This window comes from Cucumis melo, chromosome 6, assembly GCF_025177605.1.
Source record: "Cucumis melo cultivar AY chromosome 6, USDA_Cmelo_AY_1.0, whole genome shotgun sequence".
Taxonomy (NCBI): Eukaryota; Viridiplantae; Streptophyta; class Magnoliopsida; order Cucurbitales; family Cucurbitaceae; genus Cucumis; species Cucumis melo.
In genome coordinates this window covers 1320124-1341529 of record NC_066862.1, presented here as the reverse complement: position 1 = coordinate 1341529, position 21406 = coordinate 1320124, and the positions used below count along the sequence as shown (strand labels likewise).

The 21406-nt window shown below is 35.1% G+C and overlaps 3 protein-coding genes across 7 annotated transcripts; 2 read left to right on the top strand and 1 right to left on the bottom strand.

Annotated features, from left to right (window-relative positions):
- The first annotated feature begins 2810 nt into the window (after positions 1-2810).
- On the top strand, positions 2811-8968 carry LOC103483269 (U-box domain-containing protein 33-like). Of its 3 annotated transcripts, none has more exons than XM_008439816.3 (9): positions 2811-4005; positions 4211-4332; positions 4543-4664; positions 5315-5419; positions 5653-6061; positions 6283-6420; positions 6913-7434; positions 7590-8354; positions 8506-8968. In XM_008439816.3, exons 1-9 carry the CDS (start codon positions 3744-3746, stop codon positions 8686-8688), a joined length of 2628 nt encoding a protein of 875 aa, XP_008438038.1. In that variant the 5' UTR covers positions 2811-3743; the 3' UTR covers positions 8689-8968. The 3 variants fall into 3 exon arrangements, with proteins under 3 accessions (XP_008438038.1, XP_016899038.1, XP_008438039.1); XM_017043549.2 differs by having other exon boundaries at positions 2864-4005; positions 6280-6420; XM_008439817.3 differs by lacking the exons at positions 2811-4005; positions 4211-4332; positions 4543-4664 and adding an exon at positions 4982-5026 and having other exon boundaries at positions 6280-6420.
- A 1138-nt stretch (positions 8969-10106) lies between these two features.
- Positions 10107-17512, top strand: LOC103483268 (ascorbate transporter, chloroplastic). The gene is made up of 11 exons (XM_008439815.3): positions 10107-10440; positions 11129-11697; positions 12398-12505; positions 12652-12807; positions 13026-13241; positions 13869-14078; positions 14464-14601; positions 15072-15173; positions 15799-15864; positions 16045-16129; positions 17028-17512. Exons 1-11 carry the CDS (start codon positions 10386-10388, stop codon positions 17123-17125), a joined length of 1803 nt encoding a protein of 600 aa, XP_008438037.1. The 5' UTR covers positions 10107-10385; the 3' UTR covers positions 17126-17512.
- Positions 17513-18057: 545 nt separating this feature from the next.
- On the bottom strand, positions 18058-21078 carry LOC103483267 (ATG8-interacting protein 1). 3 transcript variants are annotated; one of them, XM_008439812.3, is made up of 3 exons: positions 20903-21078; positions 19548-20398; positions 18058-18547 (listed from the first exon to the last, which is right to left on the bottom strand). In XM_008439812.3, the coding sequence occupies exons 2-3, from the start codon at positions 20358-20360 to the stop codon at positions 18446-18448; spliced, it is 915 nt and encodes a 304-aa protein (XP_008438034.1). In that variant the 5' UTR covers positions 20361-20398; positions 20903-21078; the 3' UTR covers positions 18058-18445. The 3 variants fall into 3 exon arrangements, with proteins under 3 accessions (XP_008438034.1, XP_008438035.1, XP_008438036.1); XM_008439813.3 differs by having other exon boundaries at positions 19548-20417; positions 20903-21046; XM_008439814.3 differs by lacking the exon at positions 20903-21078 and adding an exon at positions 20742-20895.
- Positions 21079-21406: the final 328 nt, after the last annotated feature.

Below are 21406 nucleotides of genomic sequence, written 5' to 3'. Positions count from 1 at the left end.
AATTAAACATTAAACATAAAAAATAAACAAAAGTTTATTCATTTAATATAAAGAAGTACCCATGAACAAATAAAAATAATAACATAAACATAAAATTGTATTTACATTGCCCAAATTGTTTGGCAATATCATTTGTCACTTAGGTCATTTCTCTTGGATGATGTCAACTAACTTCTTAATCCATCAATTTCAACTACATCTATAATTTAATATTAATTTAAAGTAAGTTATCATGTCCTCAATATTCTTAGACAAAAACTTACAACGAAAACCCATATTCGCACAAAGAGTACAACGTAAACTATGGATATGACGAAGAGGAAGAGCCTGGTTAAAACTTTGGATCCGGTGAAGAGTTAAAGTATGACTTATAGAGGAAGACGATGAGAGAAAGAGAAAGATGATGGTTATTTAGGAAAGACGATGGAAATTGGAGGAATAAAAGGAAACGAAAACCAATGGAACAATAATTGAAAAAACAAAAAAAAATAAACCAATAAAAATAATTGTAAAAAGAAAAAACCCAATAAAATAATTGAGAAAAAAATAAGATAAAACCAATAAAAATAATTGAGAAAAAGAAAAATAAAATCGATAGAAATAATTGAAATTTTGAACTAAACAAACTATTTCTTTTTGTTCTCGATAATTACTTATGAAATGGAAAACATTTATATTTTTAGAACAAAAAACAATAAAGTTATCAAACATTTCCGTCTCTTAAAAAAAATGAAAACAAAAATAAAAAACAGTAAACGAGAACGTTATCAAATGGATCATTTATGTCCATGTACGTTCGAACTACAGAATTCCCAATGATAGTAATAATGTAATAGTAAACAATTTCGATAGTGATAATAGTCCTCGAATTGAATGAACTGAGAAGTGAAATTATCAGCGAATTTGAAGATTAACAAAAAAAAAAAAAGAGCTTAACCGCTTTAATTGAATTATGTATGGTGGAAACTTGCACGCAGTGAATAGCAAAAGCCTTTAGTATAATCATTCTTTGACCAGCTCTGACGAATGCAAAAACCGAAGTAGCCGGGAAAGAACCCCACGATTATCCAATAGGAACCCAAAACAACAGTCACAAGAGGTAAAAATAGCAATGAAAAAAATATTCAATCTATCAGAAAAATGAAGAAGACGAACCTGAGACAAGTGGGTTAGATTGAGATCCAATGAAACTGGCTACAAGGGCAAACGGCGGAGAAGAGGGACCGATGAGGATTGCGACTGTCAAACGAAGACAGAAAGAGAGAAACAGCTAACGGTAAATGCGAAGGAAGGGGATCGAACATACTATAGCACCATCCGAGTGAATTTCTAATGGCCAATAGGTGTATTGGTTGAACCAGGCATCGTCTTCAATCACAACCTAACCCAGTTCAGTCCATCTGCCCCGGTTCAGGATTTCCCCCCATTTTCTGGTGCTTCGCTCCAAGTCATTGTGTTCAAGTTATGTTATTTCGTATATACGATTTTAAATCATTATTTCGTCTTAAAAAAGTATTTATTTGTGACCACTAAACTCTAACCTTATTCACGAAAGTGAAATAAAAGAACAAATTCATTTGATGAAATGTTAAACTATACATTGTTTTGATCTTTTATCTTATCGGGATCAAACTATAAGATTTATTTTTCTAAAATCTAATGGTGTCCAAATACATTTCTATTACAAGTTAATGATAATTTATTACATTTCTCGCAAATTCAATTACAGTAGTTATGGTTAAAAATATAGTAAAACTGTACAAACACAATTAAGTTACAACTTTTTTCATTTGATATCAATACCTATGTTTTATATTTTAAAACAATTAATGTTTTAGTTAACTATCTTTAATAGCTTTCAACATGCAACTTGAAGCTCTAAATTTTTGTCATATTAATTAATGTAAATTTATTTTAAATACCATTACTAATACAACAATCTTTTATAACCTATCAACAATGAGAATTGACAAAAGCTAACAAACCTCTATGAACCTCTTTAATTAACAACAACGATATACATCAATAGAAAATTTGAAAATTTTGTTATATTTTAACTGAAAAAATTTGTTTGCCACTTTTATAAATATTTTGATTTGTGTTGCTATATTCAAAGACGACCATAGTTTATCATCTCAATCTTTATAAACTTTTATTTTAACCCATTAGATGTATTTGGCACGAGGAAGGAAGCAACCATCATGAATTTCGGGAAGTTGCCAACTCTCAAATACCAAAACCCTCAAATGAATGTAAAATTGATATACATATTTTTATTCTTTCAATAAACTAATAAATCACTTGACCAATGGGAAAGAAGAGCTCACTAACTCATTATTTTCGATTTATACTTTTCCCTCTGTTAAAGTCAAACGACCCTTTATTGTGCATCAAAACACTTCTCGATATCATCTTAGGTTATAATTTATATTAATTTTCGAATTACAACTTAAAATTATCGAGTAAAAATTTTAGAAACATTTACAAAAATAATAAAAAAATCTATGCTAACAAGGTTTATATTACTATATTTTATAAATTAAAAAAATAACAAATTTAAAAATAGATAGGTAGCTATGTCATATATACATCATATTTTGTAATAGAAAAAAAAAGTGTTATGAGTTTTTAAATTTGTTTATTTTATTTTTTGCAATCTCTCGGGTTTTTATTTTTTCGAAGAACAATTTCCGATAATTTGATTGTTTTTCAAAATAAATCGAACAAAAATTACATGCAATAGTTAGAGACATGTTTTTTTATAGGCAATGATTAGATTCAATTAGGTATTTTAACTTCTTGCCTTTTTCTCTTGTACAAAAAGGTTAGTAGGAAAAGAAATTTCACGAAGCATATGCACAGCACCGAAGTCTTTTCCCTTTTTTTATCCCCTAATCTGTCAGCATCCAGACTTCTTCTAGTTTATTGCAAAATTCAATAAACAATGATGTTGGAAAACGAGAGATTGCTTCAAAATTCATTCATATTTCGACTTCCACTCCAACAAAATTTTGAGGAGCTCGCTTCTTCAGTTCCACGAAGTTTCTCTTCCAGTGAATCGTCGAATCGCGACAATTGGCAAAATAGGGAGCTCAAGAGAGAACGGTGGAGTGTAAGAAAATGGATGAATTATTGTATATTTGCTATCGCTTTCTCTTAATCTACATCGTAAATTCAAGACCAATACTCTCTTTGTTATCATCGCTGATTCATTGGCGCCAAAGACAAACGACACTTTCTCACCAAAGTAACCGGCGTTAGAGCTGTCAGTTGAATTCTGAAAAGGGGTTTTTCCCCTTTTCACACCCATTAATTGTTCCCCATTTCTCTTTGCGCTGTGAATTTTGAGTATTTTTTGCCGGTTGATTTGTTGAATTTGTAGTATAACTGTGCTTGCTTTCTGCAATTGCACTCGTTTTGGTTTACTGGGTCAGTTGATTTTTGGTGGTTGAGTTCGTATTATTCACGAGCATCGTGGAATTGGAGAGAGAGAGTGACTGAAAGAGCTAGAGAGGGAGGGGGTTGAGAAACGAAAGATGTTCATACTTTTGGTAGAAAAGCAAAAGAAGTTTTGCTGTATGTAACTTTATCTGATTGGGATTCCTCACTTTTTTTGTTAACCTTTTCTTTTTCAAATGGCAATTTACTAGTTGAACCGACATGGTTTTAGTGAGATAGAACATAGGAGAAAAATACTTGGGTTCAGTTGGTATGGAGTTTTGACATTCGTAGAGTTTCTTATCATGGCGGTTGTGAGTGCTGTGCAAGCAACTACTCCTCGAGTTGGTCCAATTAATTATGCCGAAGCTTCACCAATTATGATCAGCTCAAGCAGAGAAATTGTAGAAGAGCCCGTGGGAGCTGTTAGTGAAGATATAATTTATGTTGCTGTTGGGAAAGATGTGAAAGAGTGCTTATCAGTTTTGAGATATGCACTAAAATCCTCACGTGGGAAGAAGATTTGCCTCCTTCATGTTCACGTACCTGCACAGATGATTCCATTAAGTAAGTTTACGTCTACACGTAGAACTGCGCATGAATTTTCTGGTTTTTATGTATTTGTGTGACAAAAACTAGATATACTGTATCTGCCATTAACTGGTGACTATTCTAGGAGTATGATCTGAATACGATAGAAATTGCGTGAAAAAACCCTTCTATGTTTGCATCAAACGTTGACTACGTGATTGAACTTGCTTTCCTTGGCCAGTGGGAACCAAGTTTCCAGCAAACTCATTGGAGAAAGAGGAGGTGAAAGCATATCACGAGTTTGAGAAGCAAAATTTGCCGAGGGTTATGAATGAGTATATTCTTTACTGTCTTCAAGAAGGGGTATGCGTTCTTCAATCTAGTTTTCTTATTGGCCTATTTATATATTAAACCAAATTTTATTTTCTTTTACATAACGTATTATTAAAAATGAAATTCATTCTCCTGTTTCATCACAGGCTTGTGGTGTGTTGCTGGCCTTGCCATCAAATTTTTCTTAATCTTTTATACCTCCTCACTAATTTTCTAATGTAAAATTCATATATTAAACAGGTTCATGCTGATAAACTATGTGGTGAAGCTAAGTATATTGAAAAGGGAATAGTTGATATGATCTCCCTACACAGGATCGATAAGCTCGTTATGGGAGCAGCTGTAGACAAGTGTTATTCAAGGTGCAAGCCAAGTCATGGCCATTTTTATTCATCTAGATCTCCAACTGTGACGTTTTATTTCTTTGTTGGAGATTTTTAACTGTAACATAGGATCATATTACTTCCCGTTTCATGCATTTACACTATTTTTGTTCATCTTACCAACATTGCTATGTTCAGACAAAATAGTTCTTAAATATGTTTTATGCAAAGAAGGGCAAGTAAATGCTTATAGTTCTCGAGGGGAGGTTTGCGAACCACATTTATAGTTATAGAATGTATGATTTAGTAATTATAATTAATGAGCATTTCACCGTCATATGTTGAAGAACTTTTGGCAGGCTATGAGATTTGTATGCACCAGCACCGTGTTCATCATTCAGGTTGGTTGGTGATGGCTTTGATTCATTAATAAAGATGAGAGCTTATTGTATGCAATTCCTTCTGAAGACTTAATGTTTGGGTGTTTTGGTTGCTATTGTTGATATTTTTTTGGTTGCTATTGTTAATATTTTGAATGACGAGGCATTCCTGTGTATATATGTATAATAGGGTTAACTTTCATCTGACATTTTGTTGTTTAGTTGAAATCAGCTAAGGTAGAGATATTTTGGTTCATGACTTTATGAACATTTAAACTTGAATTGCTAACATAATAATGAATATTGTAGGAAAATGGTGGATTTGAAATCTAAGAAAGCCATCTACGTGCGTTCACAGGCACCGGCTTTCTGTCACATTGAGTTTATTTGCAAGGGTAACCTCATCTGCACCAGGTTAATCTCTGCTAGCTGTCTTGAAGATTTATTTAGATATTTGGATACGTCGTGCCTGCTCAACTACAAATTGATCACCTTAATTCCCAAACAAAAAGTTTCAACTTCTCTTTTGCTACTCTGTAGTCGATGTTTTCATTGAAAGATATTGCATGAAATTGCTGTCTCCAGATAGTCTGTCTTGTCATTTGTTAAATCTTAGAATTGATAATCTATTGATAATGCAACTACAGGGAGGGTATATCAGATGAAGCTCAAGTGGAAACAATCATCTCATCTCCACAAATAAGTCCAGACGCTGAATCCTCAGAAGTTACCCACCGGAGATCACAGTCACTGCCACTGGGACAGGATAATAGCAGGGAAGTGGGAAGCCCGTCTTCCAGTTTACGTCCTAGGGGGAGATCATTGCTTCTTGACCATTTTCGAGGGAACATACTAGATCCTTCTTCTCCAGATATTAGGAGTGGGGTTCATGCTGCAAGAAACTTGGAGGTTAACGAGGCTAAGGATGAATGGGGTTTATTAACAAGGAGAAGTCCCTCTGAAAGGTCAGAAAATTCCACACGCTCTCCTCGTGGTGTGATTGATATGGCTCCATCCCCATTTTTTAGGGTTGAATTATGTGCAAATGGACTGGAGGTAACTATTTTTCTTGAAACTTGAAGTGTTCGTGTAATTTACTTCTTGTCATTGCATCGTGTCAGCAAGAATTACCAGTTATCATACATCTTCATGATGAAAAGCAATATGAGTTTGTTGACTTCTCCATTTAGTGGTGTATCCTATATTGTTCTCTTTGACAATCCCCCCTCTTTGACCACAAGTAAAATCAGCCGACAAATTCTCTCCAATTTTAGCAGGATGGGAATACCAGTGACAACCTTTACAATCAATGTGAACGGGTGATGATGGAAGCTGCAAATGCAAGGCGTGAAGCATTTCTAGAGGCAATTGCACGTAGAAAATCCGAGAAAGAAACTGTTAATGCTCTACACAGGGTGAGGTTGATATATTTGATAAAAGCATTCATCTTTTTAATTTACGAGGTTGATTCATGATTACGAGTTTGCTTTTATTTGAGGCTTAAAAGAAGAAAATGCTTTTGGTTTTGAAATATAGACCCATTTTTGCCAAGTATTCTCCCTAATCCTATAAATTGCATTTGAGATTGCGCTTTTGCTGCTTGGAGTTGGTCCTAAAAACATTTTTTAATGTAAAATTTCTGTTGCTTTACACAAATTAGTAAGGTGGGCCATGAACTTTTATTATGTAAAATTTTTGTTGTGTAACTCAGATTAGTAAGGTGGGCCATGAACATATTACAAGGAGTGGGGCCTACCACTATTCTGCTTACTACTTTTTTGTTCTTAAATTGTTGGTAGATGCTGTTATCCATTGGAAGTAGATATTATCATTTCAAATGTGTTACACCAGTCTACTTAATCAGTATAGTCCTAACATATTTTGCTCCTACATTGATAAATATACAGGTCAGAGTTGCAGAAGGGCTATATGCCGAAGAACTGAAACAAAGGAAGGAGGTTGAACAAGAGCTAGCGAAGGAAAAGGCAAAACTTGAAAGTATAAAGACACAATTGAATGAAGAGATGGAAGAGCTCCGGATAGCGCAAGATCAGAAGGCAAGTCTGGAGAGAGATCTTTTAGAAGCCGATCTAACTGCAAAGGAGTTGGAGCAAAAAATTCTTTCTGCCGTTGAGTTGTTACAGAGTTACAAAAGAGAGCGAGAAGAGTTGCAAATTCAACGCGACAATGCACTTAGAGAAGCAGAGGAGCTTAGAGAAAATCAATCCACAGGCCGAGACCTTACACAGTTCTTCACTGAGTTCCCTTTTCGGGAGATCGAGGAAGCAACTAAAAACTTTGATCCCTCCCTGAAGATTGGAGAAGGGGGATATGGAAGTATATTCCGAGGTAACTTGCGTCATACCATGGTGGCTATAAAAATCCTACATTCTGATAGCTCTCAAGGCCCCTCTGAATTTCAACAAGAGGTGAACTCTCTCTTCATCTTTTTAAATGTCACAACTTATTGTATATCTTTGGTTGAGGAGGGATTTGTTTATATATTCATATTTATTCTTAAATAAAACAAAATATTCATATTTTGATTTAGGTGTTTGTTTCTCTGTATTATCTGGTTTATCAGGTTAATGTATTGAGTAAGATGAGACATCCCAATCTTGTCACGCTCATTGGTGCCTGTCCGGAAGCTTGGGTTCTCATCTACGAATACCTCTGTAATGGAAGCCTCGAAGATAGGCTAAGCTGCAAGGATAATACTCCACCTTTATCTTGGCAAATACGAATACGCATTGCCACCGAGTTATGCTCAGCCCTTATGTTTCTTCACTCGAGTAAGCCCCACAGCATCATTCATGGTGACTTGAAACCTGCAAATGTATTGCTTGATGCAAATTTTGTATGCAAGCTTGGCGACTTTGGAATTTGTCGCTTATTGTCTCGGGATGAAATGCTAAACAGCGAAACCCTTGTTTGGAGAACTGACAACCCCAAGGGGACTTTTGCTTACATGGATCCTGAATTCCTTTCATCTGGAGAGCTAACAACAAAGTCAGATGTTTATTCATTCGGGATAATACTTTTGCGGTTATTGACCGGTAGGTCTGCAATGGGGATATCAAAGGAAGTGCAATATGCAATGGCAAATGGAAATTTAGAATCCATTTTGGATCCTTTAGCAGGAGATTGGCCATTCGTGCAGGCCGAACAGCTCGCTCGATTGGCATTGAGGTGTTGTGATATGAAGCGAAAGAGCCGCCCCGATCTCATTACTGATGTCTGGAGGGTGCTTGGACCAATGAGGGCTTCCTGTGGGGGCCGATTGTCCATCCAGCTTGGTTCTGCAGAACACTCTCAACCTCCCTCTTATTTTATCTGTCCCATTTTTCAGGTAGATCATTCGGCCCCGTACATGTTTGAATTTCGATCTTTAACTTTAGTTTTTTGGCACTTTAGTTTCACTTTACTGCTTTTGTAGCAATCAACTGGAAATACCTAATCTCAAAGCTAGCTTTGTTTTTTTCCCGCATGTAAATCCACAGGAAGTCATGCAAGATCCACATGTAGCTGCAGATGGTTATACATACGAAGCGGAGGCTATGAGAGGATGGCTAGACAGTGGACACGATACTTCACCAATGACGAATCTTAAGCTCGAGCACCGCAACCTTGTCCCAAACCGTGCTCTTCGTTCTGCCATCCAGGAGTGGCTCCATCATAACTGAAACGTTCCCATTTGTCAGTCACCAAAAACGAAGAATGTGAGGAAAGGAAAACAAGAGAGAGGGAGGAAGTCGCTGTATCCGCAACTATACTTCTTTCATATTTCTCCCTCTCTTCTGTTTTCCTTTAGTATTGAGTTAATATTTATTGTGTTCTCTATAGCTTACACAGTTAATCGGACACGTATATGTAAAGAATGCCATCTATTTGGATACTTATTTGCGATAAAAGAAAACACTAAGCTGTGTGCCATTTGTATATAACAATACATGGATTTTTGCCTCTCTTGTACTTGCTTTATTCATGCTTTATCGAACAAGTTTTTGTTAAAATAATAGTAATAGTACAACCTGAGCGAAGGTTAGAAGACAATTAAAAACCACTGCTTGAAACTATGGTAAACTTCCGTCCTTAGAGATTGAATAAACTCAGCTGTGAGTATTTTTAAAACTGGAGATTGAAGAAGTAATAAGATAAAAACAGGAGTGAGAGTTAGAGGAGCAAAGTCCATCAAACATGCTAAAGAGACTTCGTTCGATAATGACATGGACACTAATGTTATTCAGCCTAAAAAAGAAAGCCATTTTTGTAGAAAATCCCAATAAAATGGCATTTGTCCAAATCACATTTTGGCTCTCTCAAAGAAAATATCAATTTAAGATTTTAACTTTTTATTAAACAGAGCTATTTATAATACATTTGAAATTTTGCTATATCTTATAAATATTTTAGAGGAAATTGAATCAGGTGATAAAAAAATTTAGAAAAAAGTAACTTATAGTAAATATTTTTTTTTATATATTACAGATATGACAAGTAATTAGGTATATGACTACAAAGGACTATTAGCGGTTGTCAGAGGGTTATCTATTTTTAATTTTGTTACTTTTGTAATTTAGAAAACGTAATCACATAAGTTTTATTATCATAATTTCATATTTTCTATAGTATTGACATTTAAGACAATAACCCTATTTTATTTCATAAAATAATAGAAAAATGAAAAATATAAAATAGTTATCTTTTCAAAAATAGAAAAAATTGATAAATCCTATACACTTCCTATAACAAAATTATAAAAGACAAAATTCATCGATTTATTAATGAAGGGTAAATATGAATTTTTACAAATTTTGTGTACATGAAAGATAAGTGATGCTTGGAAATTTTTATTTAAAAAATGTATAAATATATATTTTCCAAACAAATAAAACCCAAAGTGGCAAATGACGAATTAGTCAGGCTAGAGGGGAACTCGTGTAAGGGAAAGAGTCAAACAACGTCTAAAAGGAAAAGTTGTCTATAAGGGTAATTTAGTCTTTTGAATCGGTCTAGTATAACCCTTCCAAAACGCGGAGGGTGATCTGCCACGTGTCCATTTATGAATCCCTTAATTTTGTCACTTCACAACAAAATTTATTGGCGCTTGTTGAGAGAGAAGAGAAAAAGAGGAGGAGGAGGGAGAAATAGAAAACAGAAAAGGGAATATTATTATGAATCTCTAAAATCAGAAACCACTGCTTTATCTTCTACGGTTCGAAGAACGTCAGAGACTTGGCAGGCTACAGGTTGAGCGACGGATTTTACGATAATCTTTTCAACCTTAGCTCGACCATGCGCTCTGTTCTTCATCTACAACACTGTTTCTCTTGAGTTTGAGTAGCTAGCTTACTTCAGTTTTTCTTTATTTCTGTTGGAAATGGCCATCGGCAGCTTGGTTTCTAATCGGAACTTCGGTTCCTTCGTCGGCTCAGGTAAATTTTCTGTTATTCTCGTCTTACTTTCGATGCTTCTTATTCGAAATTGAACTGGTAGTTTGGTTCAAGGTTTTGTGTATAGTTTGTAATTCAGTGCTTGTTTGCTGTTGTACCTGCATTTTGTTCTGCTGCATTTCGTTTGTTCGAGGTTGAACTTCGATTGAGTGAAGTTTGGAAGTGATTTGCATGTGTAGTTGAATGGAGCTAGGCTTATTTTCGTGTGAAGGAGGATATTTTATGTGACAGTTGGTTTTCAGTAGATTTTTCTTATAGATAGTTGTAACTACCGTTCTGTGAATTTTAGGAGTAATGTGTTTCGTGGTATGTAAGGGGCATCTATGTCTAATTTTGCGGTGTGTTATTGTAACGGAAGGAGTATTGGATATTTTCGTGACCAAGATGTTGCTATTTATTCCCGCTTTTTGACTTTTTGTTCTCTCAGCCTTGTTAGTTTGGTTTTCAATTAAACATATTATTTATTGAGAAACGGTTCTGATGGCATTTGCACCTTTCTGAAAATGGCTTTCTGTTAAATCTTCGCTATGATCTACTTTTTTGTTTTCAACAATTTCTTAAATTAATTACCACTTGTCCTGTTAGTTACTTAATTCTCTGTCTTTAGAATTGAATTCAATGGCTACCCTTAAGGAAACACATTTGATTGTCTCTACCCTTGTATTTGCAGGAAAAGTGTGCAAGACAGAAAAAGCTTCGTCTCACCACGGAGTAGAACGTTCAGTTATTTTTGCAGCTCAATATGGCCAACCAAACTTGTTTTTTAGAAAGTCACTTGGTTTGAGACTAAATAGTTCTTCTCCCAAGATTGCATGTTCCACCTTTCTTCAATCTATAACTCGAGATGGAAAACTTTTCAAGCCACTGGGAGTTTGTACAGATGAAACTGCTGGGCCAAGATTGCCATTTATCAAAAGTACCATCACTTGGTCAAGAAGAAAATGCAGATGTTATCCTCAGTGTACTAGTGCTTGCATTCTATCGAACGGACCTAGTTGGCTGCAATGCCAAAAGTCTCGGTATGTTAAGGTCGACCGAACTTCTGCTAATTACAAGTCAAACGACTTTGATATTACAAAAGGAGATGTGGATGCATTGGCATTGGCAGAGGGGTCAGGTGATGCATTTTTTATGGAAGAAAATGAGCAGATAGTATCACCATGGTGGGAGAGTTTTCCAAAGCGCTGGGTGATTGTATTGCTTTGTTTTTTCTCCTTTCTTCTATGCAATATGGACCGTGTGAGTACTGTACCTTTTCCATTCCTATTGACACTTACCTTGAATCAAAGTTATTTGTTTTTAGCCTGAGAACATGGAACTATCTGACAGTCTTTCAATTGCTTTGCCATTATTTCCTTTAGAATTGGTGGTTCATGTCCAATCAGCGACTGTTTACTATGTTAAGATGTTCTAATTCAGAACAAAAATATAATGCCATTCACCAATCAGCGACTGTGTACTATATGTTAACATGTTCTAATTCAGAACAAAAATATGATGCCATTGACCAATCAGCGACGGTGTACTTTGTTAGGATGATCTTATTCAGAATAAAAATATAATGTCAGTGCAAAGCAATGTCTTGTGTATTAAAAGACAAAAAGTAATGTAGATTTATATTAGTTGTGTCAATTGTCCGTCAATGATCTACTGATACTGACATTAAAAGTCATTGATAACTTCAGTGTTTCAGGACTTGCTTGATCAATGTATATTTTATGTTTTAGATAGTGACTTTTGAACGACTATAATAGCAGTCAATTAAAGAACATGTGCACTTTTTTTGTTTGCAGAAAAAAGGGTATCCTTGTAAAGGAGCAATTTTTCAATTTCTCTCTAATATGTGAAGTGAATAACACGATCGTACTATTTGCCTTCAGTATGCTGCCATAAGCAATGTCAATGTACTTGATCTAAATGTATAAACAAATTTCTGTAGGTGAACATGAGTATTGCCATACTCCCAATGTCGAAAGAATTTAATTGGAATAGTGCAACAGTTGGCTTGATCCAGTCATCTTTTTTCTGGGGCTATCTTCTAACGCAGGTTTGATTGGATTTGATCAACTCAAATTTTCTCCTGCCATAACTACCTTTTTGTGTGTGTGTGTGTGTGTGTGTGTACTTTAGTGCATTGGACATGGGGATAGAGCAAGTATATCAAATATAACGTGTTTATGTTTGATTGGTTAGATTGTTGGAGGGATATGGGCAGACAAAATTGGTGGGAAGCTTGTGTTGGGTTTTGGAGTAGTATGGTGGTCAATAGCGACTATATTGACTCCAATTGCTGCAAGAATTGGGCTTCCTTTTCTGCTTATGATGCGCGCTTTCATGGGGATTGGCGAGGTAGGCTTTGTGCTCTACATTTGTTCCTGTGTTAAACTAAGATATTTTGATCATCATGAGCATCAACGAGCGTCCTTGTTCTTTTTTTCGTTTTTCAACCAAACCCATTTTGGCGTCAGATGGATCACATTATCTCAAACAATTAATATGAATTAAGACAAGTTTTTGAGTTTATACCTGATGGAACTCTCTCTTTGTTTTATCTGCCTTCTTTGCAGGGTGTTGCTATGCCTGCAATGAACAATATTATATCAAAGTGGATTCCCGTATCAGAGAGAAGCAGATCACTTGCACTTGTCTATAGTGGCATGTATCTCGGTTCAGTAACGGGATTGGCTTTCTCACCAGTCTTAATTCACAAATTTGGATGGCCATCTGTGTTTTACTCATTTGGATCTCTCGGAAGTATATGGTTTGCTCTGTGGCTGACAAAAGTAATTATTACTTCTTCTGCGTTTAAATTATAATTATAACCTTGCGCATTAAAATAGAAAAATTTTAAACATGGAACTCAATAGTTCTCCACTCCACCAGAGAAAATCGAACTTATGCAGCCATCATGAAGAGAAGATCTAAGCAGTGAGAAAAGAAATAGGCTGTTTTATCATCACGTATATGGCGAGTCACTTCTTCCTGATATTTTAGGCATAATAAATAGTTGAAAGAAAATTAGGTTATAGCAAAAAACAGAAACGTTGAGTTGCACTTGCTCTTTTCATATAACCGTGAAGAAAAGATCTTGGCAGTGAGAAATGTGCTGTATAATGATTACATATGTGGCCAGTCAATTCTTCTTGTTATTTAGGGCATAATGAGTAGTTGAAAGAAAATTAGTTATAGCAAAAAAAAAAAAAAAAAAAAAAAAGAAAGAAAGAAAGAAAAGAAAAAAACACACACACTGACACACGAATGCTGAGTTGCATTTGCTCTTTCGTATCGTTAATCCAAAGTCTCCTTTTGCCTTTATCATCGTCTTTCGTAGTCTTTTCCATGAAAACTTTCTATTTGCCATCCTAAAAAGGAAAGAACTGTCCTACCTTCTAATCCTTGTTTACTGTCAGGCATATAGCTCTCCAAAAGAAGATCCAGGTCTCAGTGCGAAGGAAAAAAAGATTATCTTTGATGGAAGCATTTCGAAGGAACCCGTGAAAGTTATTCCGTGGAAATTAATTTTATCAAAAGCACCTGTGTGGGCTCTCATAATCTCCCATTTCTGTCATAATTGGGGAACCTTCATTCTGTTGACTTGGATGCCCACATACTATAATCAGGTAATTCAGGGTTTATTGTTTAGCTCTAGTTAACAACTTAATGCTACAAGCCTACATTTACATCTAGACATGGCAGAAAATAACTGTAGAAGTGAACAATCAAGTTGTAAAAAGGTTAGCTTATAGTTCTGGTGCTTGAGTTATATACCAAGTTGAGTAGTTTTACCTCACGTGCCTAGAATCAATTGACTCTACTGGAGCCCAAAAGAAGTCCCAATAGCAAAACTTGGCTGCTTAGCTAAGCAAGTTGCTCTTCCAGACTTCAGTTTATTGTACAATTGAAGGTTTTCTCCAGTTATGACAATTATGTTAAGAGATGGTTGTAAATTTAAATTCAGAAACAGACATCATTGCATTTCCATTGAACTATTGGTCGCTGTCTCAGGTTTTGAAGTTCAATCTCACCGAATCTGGACTCTTCTGTGTTCTGCCATGGTTGACCATGGCTGTTTTTGCAAACATCGGAGGATGGATTGCAGACACGCTAGTAAGCAGAGGGTTTTCCATCACTACGGTTCGAAAGGCAAGACTCTTTCCAGCTTAATTATGTGTCAAGTAATTGCATGATGGTAGGGATTTTGCTCCGGTTATCAATTTAGGAGTTATTTATTCTGAAGGATTTGCACATTTAATTTGCCCTGTTATCTGTTAGACATTAATTCGTTTGCATAAGTATCGTGCCAAGTTTATTTCTAAAATATAGCGATATACTATATTCAGCTCTGAACCATCTATTCGATGTAAATTTCACAGGGTAGTCTGTTTCAAATAGAATAATGTAGCACAAGATGCACTTCATTTTGTCCAGTGTCTACACCTGTATTAACTATATTTCTATGATGTACAATTAAATTTGTGTCTTACGGGAGTTCTAGGTTGTATTTCTACTCCATAAAATGCACGAATTTTAGCCTTGTCACTCAGGTTTATGAATTAACTTTCTACTTAGTCCGTATGGTAAATAATTACGATGGAGAATGTTCTTGTATGCAGATCATGCAATCTATTGGATTTCTGGGACCAGCATTTTTCCTTACTCAGCTGAGCCATGTTAGAACACCTGCTATGGCAGTATTATGCATGGCATGCAGTCAGGTATTCACATTTTCTTACACAGGAAGCAAATGATCTTAGGCTTTGATTGATTAAATATTTTAAAGACCGTACAATTACTTAAAACTATCAGAATTAGCTGCATAAAAAAAGGTAACATGAAAAGGATAAGTCCCACACCTCCCCATTTTCCAGGGTCTACCACCAAAAGTTCTGTCATTACGTTCGCTCCAAATCCACCAAAATATAGATAAAGCTGATGGATCCTTTAAATTTTGGCTTTTTTTCGAAAGGAACAACAGCCACGATGTTCCAGAGAAATTAATATTAGAAAAAGAAATGTTTTACTGAGACAGAATGGCCATCAGATGAAAATATGCTAACAAAATAAGATCGAGATGAGATTAAAGGCATGTATGGCCTATTTTTCTGTGTGCTTTAGAAACACTATTCTAATGACTTAGAAAGTCTAATCCAAACATGCCCTACCATTCGACCCCTTTGGATTCTCTGAATTTTCAATGCAGTTGATTTCTTTCCTTTTCTCCTTATTCTCGTGTAAACCCTAAAATTTTGTAATCTCCTTGTAATTATGTGGGCAAAATCATATAAAAGAGATTAAAATAAACTTTAAATGCTTGGTTTGGTTAATAAATTTTTCTTACAGGGATCTGATGCATTTTCACAATCCGGACTCTACTCCAATCACCAAGACATTGGACCACGATATGCTGTGAGTTAACAGACTGCAGCTAAACCCGATTTATTATCTTCCCCGAATTTTAAAGCATTTGGGGAGATGCATATTGTTTGAGTAATCATGAATGTTTAGCATTTTAACAATGATTAATCGTGCTTTCCACTCTTGATTATCATCTCATGCCCTTTAAAACAAGTTTGTTTTCATGCATAGGGAGTCTTGTTAGGATTGTCAAACACCGCCGGCGTGCTCGCTGGTGTCTTTGGTACAGCTGCAACCGGATTCATACTCCAACGAGGTTAGTTGGAAATCATTTCATTCTTATTCTTCTTGTACTTAAAAAAATGGTTAATAGGTTTATGAATTTCCAATTTTGTGTTTAAATAGTCTCTAAAATTTCAAAATCTCTAGCAAAGCCTTCCGTTTTTCATTTTGTCTAATAGATTAGTTAATTTTAGAAAAGATCAGGTTGATAAAAAATCTATTAGACACAGTTGAGGATGTGTCGGTTAACTATTTTAAATTTTTATATTTGTTTTTTCTTTATGTTTTTAAATTTTTGTTTATTAAAAACAAAAACCATAATTTTATTTTTATTTTTTTAAAAGTTTTTATTTTTTTACATTTTCAATTTTCTTCAGTTTCTCGTTAACTGAATTAGTTAATAAACAAACATGTTTTTTGAAAATTAATTTTCAAAAGCAAAAAATAAAAATCAAATGAATTGCTAAACAGACCCTTAACAATTAAATAGATACTTTTTGTTACGACACAAATTTGAAAAATTCCATAAAATTGTTAGAAAAAAGTAATGATCAAAGCGATACAAACTTGTAATTTTAGTGACTAAATCTACCGTTTAACCTTTCTTTTTTCTTTTTTGCAAAGTTTTTGTAGAAAGAAAAAAAAACACACTTTCATCTCTCAACATCAAAATGTGATTTTATCTAGTTTCGATGCTACCATTAATATTTAATAAACTATGATGTGAGCCAGCTAAATTACATAGGAAGTAAAGAATTGAACCTAAAAAATTGGCACATCCAATAAAGATGCGTCACCCCCTCATTTAATTAACTCATTTAATTAACAAGTTCAATCAAATAAACACAACCAAGATGAATATGAACTAAATTTGCAATTCAACTTTATTTAAGCAACGAGTTTATATTCAATTCGATTTCGGGTTGATGCAGGCTCGTGGGATGACGTATTCAAGGTGTCAGTTGCATTGTATATCATAGGCACATTAGTCTGGAATATCTTTGCAACGGGAGAAAAAATTCTTGATTGAATAGGAAGATTTTGTAGATGGGAAAAGAAGGATGCTTTCTTCCGCTGATAAACAGAACCGATATTCTGTGGCTAAATTAGTAAATTTAATGGAAGGAAAAAGCAGGCAGGCAAGTCTGAACAACAAGAAAAATCCCCCAATTTTTCTTTTTCCATAAAGTTGCTGATGCCTTAACGACAGCTTCAAAAAAGGGGAGGAAAAAAAAACAAAAAAAAAAAGAGAACAAAAAACAAAAAAGAGAGATAGATAAAGGAAAAAATCCACGTACAAATTATCCCACGCTTCTACTATTGACTGTCCTTGTATATTGAAGTTTTTTATTCCCCTTGAAAGTGTTTGGCATAAAAACTACACGAGTAGAAGGAAAATTCAATTGTTATTTTGTCATCTCTTAGCTCTTTTTTATCGCTATTAAGACATTCTAATTTCTATCACCATAGCCATAGGGCATTGAAGGATGGGAGATACGAAGCTTGAGATGTTTTTTTATATTCATCAATGCCTAAATTGTAGTTTCTACCACCTTAGGATATTGAAAGCCATTAGTATTGAGAGATACATAGCTCGAGATGTTTTTTTTTATATTCATGAATGTTCAACTTATGTATATCTCGACTAATCTTACTAGACAACCTACTTAATTCTATAACATTTGTGTATCAAAGAAACTCATTGACAGACTCGAATATTCTTACCATACTAAACGAATCCATGTTGAGTAAAATTACCACCAAACTAAAATATCCTTGATAAATAAAAAAGAACATTGATGGCTGCAGGTTCAAAGCCAATCACATCAAAAATAGACAATAATTTTAGAACTCAAGGATACTACCATCTAAATTAGAAGAATACCAGCCAACCATTTAATAAAAGTAACCAATCGACTTCCTGTTTCTTGGGAACTGTAGAATTCAAATTACCAAAACCAATTTGATTAGAACAGTTGACTGGTTGCATTATATTTCAGCTAAACTATTACAAGCAGACAAATGAACAATATGATCTTGAGCAGTGAGCTAGAAACGTGTCGTTCAATCTGATTTGACAGGCCATTCTCGACGAAGTCGAAATAAAATGAGCCCCCTGGAGGTATGACCTTTGTAACTTACATTCCACCCAATGGATTAAGTTAATGTACAATGCAATATGGTACTATACCACCAAGATAAAAGATATAACTTAAACAATCAAACTTCAACATGTTCCCCAAAGTACTTGTGTAAATTTTGAAAGACGGCCATACACGCTCATGCATTTAACTTAGAAACCTCTTCCTTTCATGCTGTTTCTTCCTTTGCTACATTTATCGTCATCATCTTATAACTCATTGGGGGTAAATTTGATGGATGAACCACGGCGTTGGCCACCCACGATCACGTCTTTAAGCCTAGTTATTGGTCCCAGCACTCGGTTTGTCTTCTGCAATAGTAGCAGTACAGTGAAAATTAGGCCATACGCCATACAATAGCAACATGAAAAGGGAAGCAAACCTATCTTCTAATTATGATGCATGTAGCAATTGCAATTTGCAAATGATACCGCTTTGCAGTTAGCAACTAAGTATCTTTGAAACGAAAAAAATTATTGCACTGCCACGAACACAAGAGAATAATGGAAGCAGGTTGCGAATGAATGTGCCATCAGCACGATCTATATACAGTTGCCAAGTCAAGAAGCCAAGGAGCAGGTTACCACAAAAATTTTAACGAGCACCACTTGAAAATGATGAATTGAAACAGAATGATAGTGACAATCATGAATACATCAGTTTTAAATTCTCTAAAAGCCTAAACTAAGACCTGGAAACTTTTGACCTAGATTTCTCCATATATGACCTCAACAACCGAAAAGATGAGGCTTAGAAAATAGCGGGGTAAGAGTAAAAATAAAAAATTATTGGCTTTATAACAATATGATGAGTTCCCCTAATCAGAACTGGAATTAGCTATTGGATCAGTTCGTATTCAACAAAATTGGTTTCCTAGTTGGAAGGTCCCTGAATTTCTGCTAACAACAAGCTCATTTACATTGTCTCTGCTTGTAAAATTAAAGCCTAGCGCTAGCAGTTATTTGAACATCAAGCCAAAGCACTAGATGCATTTCAAATAAATAAGCAAGCAGGGTATGCAGGAAATCTCAGAATTTAATCTCCAATTGGGATGACACAAGTAAATAAAAATAAACAAGTAAAGTATTTTCACTCAACATCCACATGGGTACTATTTTAAGATCCTAGTTGTCACTGCACCATGGCTCCTGATAAAATTGAATTTGAATTCCGTATTCTTAATCTCTTATAGAGACTGAATCTGGAACTCAAAATTCGAAGTACATAACAGAATAGATGTATACAGATGATAGAAAAGAGCTAAATGATAAAAAGAACTCCATCGAATGAAAGCAACGGTAATCAACATACCTGATCATTCACACTAATGTGCCACTTCAGTTGCAGAGTCTGCCAACTTTCCTGCTGCCAGCGTTGCCCAAGTATTACAAGTCCCATAACAGCAGCTGCAATGAAAATGGACCAAAATGCCTTTGCTTCTTTTGCATGACAGTATAAATTAGCAGCTCTTCTCTTCCACCACGCACCACAGGGAAGACTGGACTTATTGCTTTTGTTATCAAGCCTGGGAGTTTCTAAGCTTTTTGGACTTGAGACTTGATCGTTAGATTCCGATGGAGGGATTTCATCAAAGGTTGTGGAACTAAGATCCGTTTCACCATGAAAAGAACTATAGGTAGGAGCACCGAAGGGATCCAACTCCTTGTCAACCAGATTCAAATCTGGTATGGTTGTATTTTCACTAAAATCATCACCATGAAAAGACAGCTCGCTACCTTTCTCCATAGTTTTACCAATCCCTGTAAACTCATCTGTCTCAACCAACCCTTCCAAATTCAAACTATCTTCATTCTTTCTACTAGATTTTCCGCCATCTATAACAGCAGAATCAGATTCCACATTCTCCTTCCCTCCTTGATCGTCATGAATCTCACTCTTATCAGGTTCCAATGGCAAATTCTCGTGCTGACTCGGTGGAAATACAAAGTGCCTGGACATAAAAAGAGCACGAGAAGTTTCTGCTTCGTACAAATTGCTGTTATTTTCATCAGGCGACTCATCTTCCTTCACATTTGGAGCAGCTTCATACGCCGATGCAGTGAGTGAAACAACTTCCCATTCGTTTCCACGAGAGTTATTCTCTTCTCCATCCTTATCTGCCATTCTAGGAGAATCCCTGCGTATTCCGAACTCACCGAATTCTGGGGAAGGAAAACATATCTTAACAGCTCGATTAAAAATAATAGAGAAGAAAGGGAAAAAAAAAACCAGATGCAAGTTCAACTATATCAAACTGAGCATTAAATCGTACAATCAACAAGACAACTCTCTCCCGCCACATCAATTCGACAAGTCAAGAACACATCCCAAGTATCACTCTAATTTACAACGAGAAAACACAATTCAATCTAATCAATATAAACTAGACCTACAAAGATACAAATTACCGACCTAGCACATACATACACGCAATCGTTTCTAGGTCGTACAATCATCCATTCAATAATTCGAGATCAAACAAGAAACGGATCTAACACACAGTACCAATAAGCAACGACAAAGATCGCCACCGATCTAAACAACTAAAAGGAGCGGATCGTCCATCAAATGGGTAAAAAATTAAGAATCCCCAACACAACTTCTGAACCGAACAAGAAACACAGAAAAGAATAAGAATCAATCAAAGGTTGAAAGAAGAAACGTACCAAGAATAGAATAGGCAACCGGAAATTGCCACGAACGACGGCGAGGTGACGATAAGGATGAAATTGCGTCAGGAAATAGAGAAGAGATTAGGAGTGAGACGTGAATGTGTGGGGTAAAGTAATAGAACTCCGCCAAGCAATGATGGAAACCGGCGGTTACCGGTGACAGTGGATTTCCAAAAAGGTTAAATTATATAAAAAGAATAATAATAACCCCGATTTGTTTTAGTACAAATTTCTCATAAAGTTAAAAAAAAAAAATCAAAAATAACTCTCAATTTTTTTTGCGTCTAAAATTTTAAATTAAACTGATAGTTTTAAATTTTCATTCACATGGATTTTTCATCCATATTTTTATATTTACGTGTATTCGATAAGGATGAAAGGATAAATGGATATTTACGTTACATTACATCTTACAAAAATTCACAAATAAACAAAATTAAAACAAAGCTAATTATAATATAAATAATAGACATATTTGTTTGAGTTAAAATAATAACA

Coding starts and splice junctions, on each gene's coding strand:
- LOC103483267 (XM_008439812.3), bottom strand. CDS start 20,360: ATGGCAGATAAGGATGGAGAAGAGAATAACTCTCGTGGAAACGAATGG. Junction 18,548..19,547: donor ACATTAGTGTGAATGATCAG/GTATGTTGATTA, acceptor CTACTATTGCAG/AAGACAAACCGAGTGCTGGG.
- LOC103483269 (XM_017043549.2), top strand. CDS start 3,744: ATGGCGGTTGTGAGTGCTGTGCAAGCAACTACTCCTCGAGTTGGTCCA. Junction 6,062..6,279: donor TATGTGCAAATGGACTGGAG/GTAACTATTTTT, acceptor CTCCAATTTTAG/CAGGATGGGAATACCAGTGA. Junction 8,355..8,505: donor TTATCTGTCCCATTTTTCAG/GTAGATCATTCG, acceptor GTAAATCCACAG/GAAGTCATGCAAGATCCACA.
- LOC103483268 (XM_008439815.3), top strand. CDS start 10,386: ATGGCCATCGGCAGCTTGGTTTCTAATCGGAACTTCGGTTCCTTCGTC. Junction 11,698..12,397: donor TTCTATGCAATATGGACCGT/GTGAGTACTGTA, acceptor AAATTTCTGTAG/GTGAACATGAGTATTGCCAT. Junction 15,865..16,044: donor ACATTGGACCACGATATGCT/GTGAGTTAACAG, acceptor TTTCATGCATAG/GGAGTCTTGTTAGGATTGTC.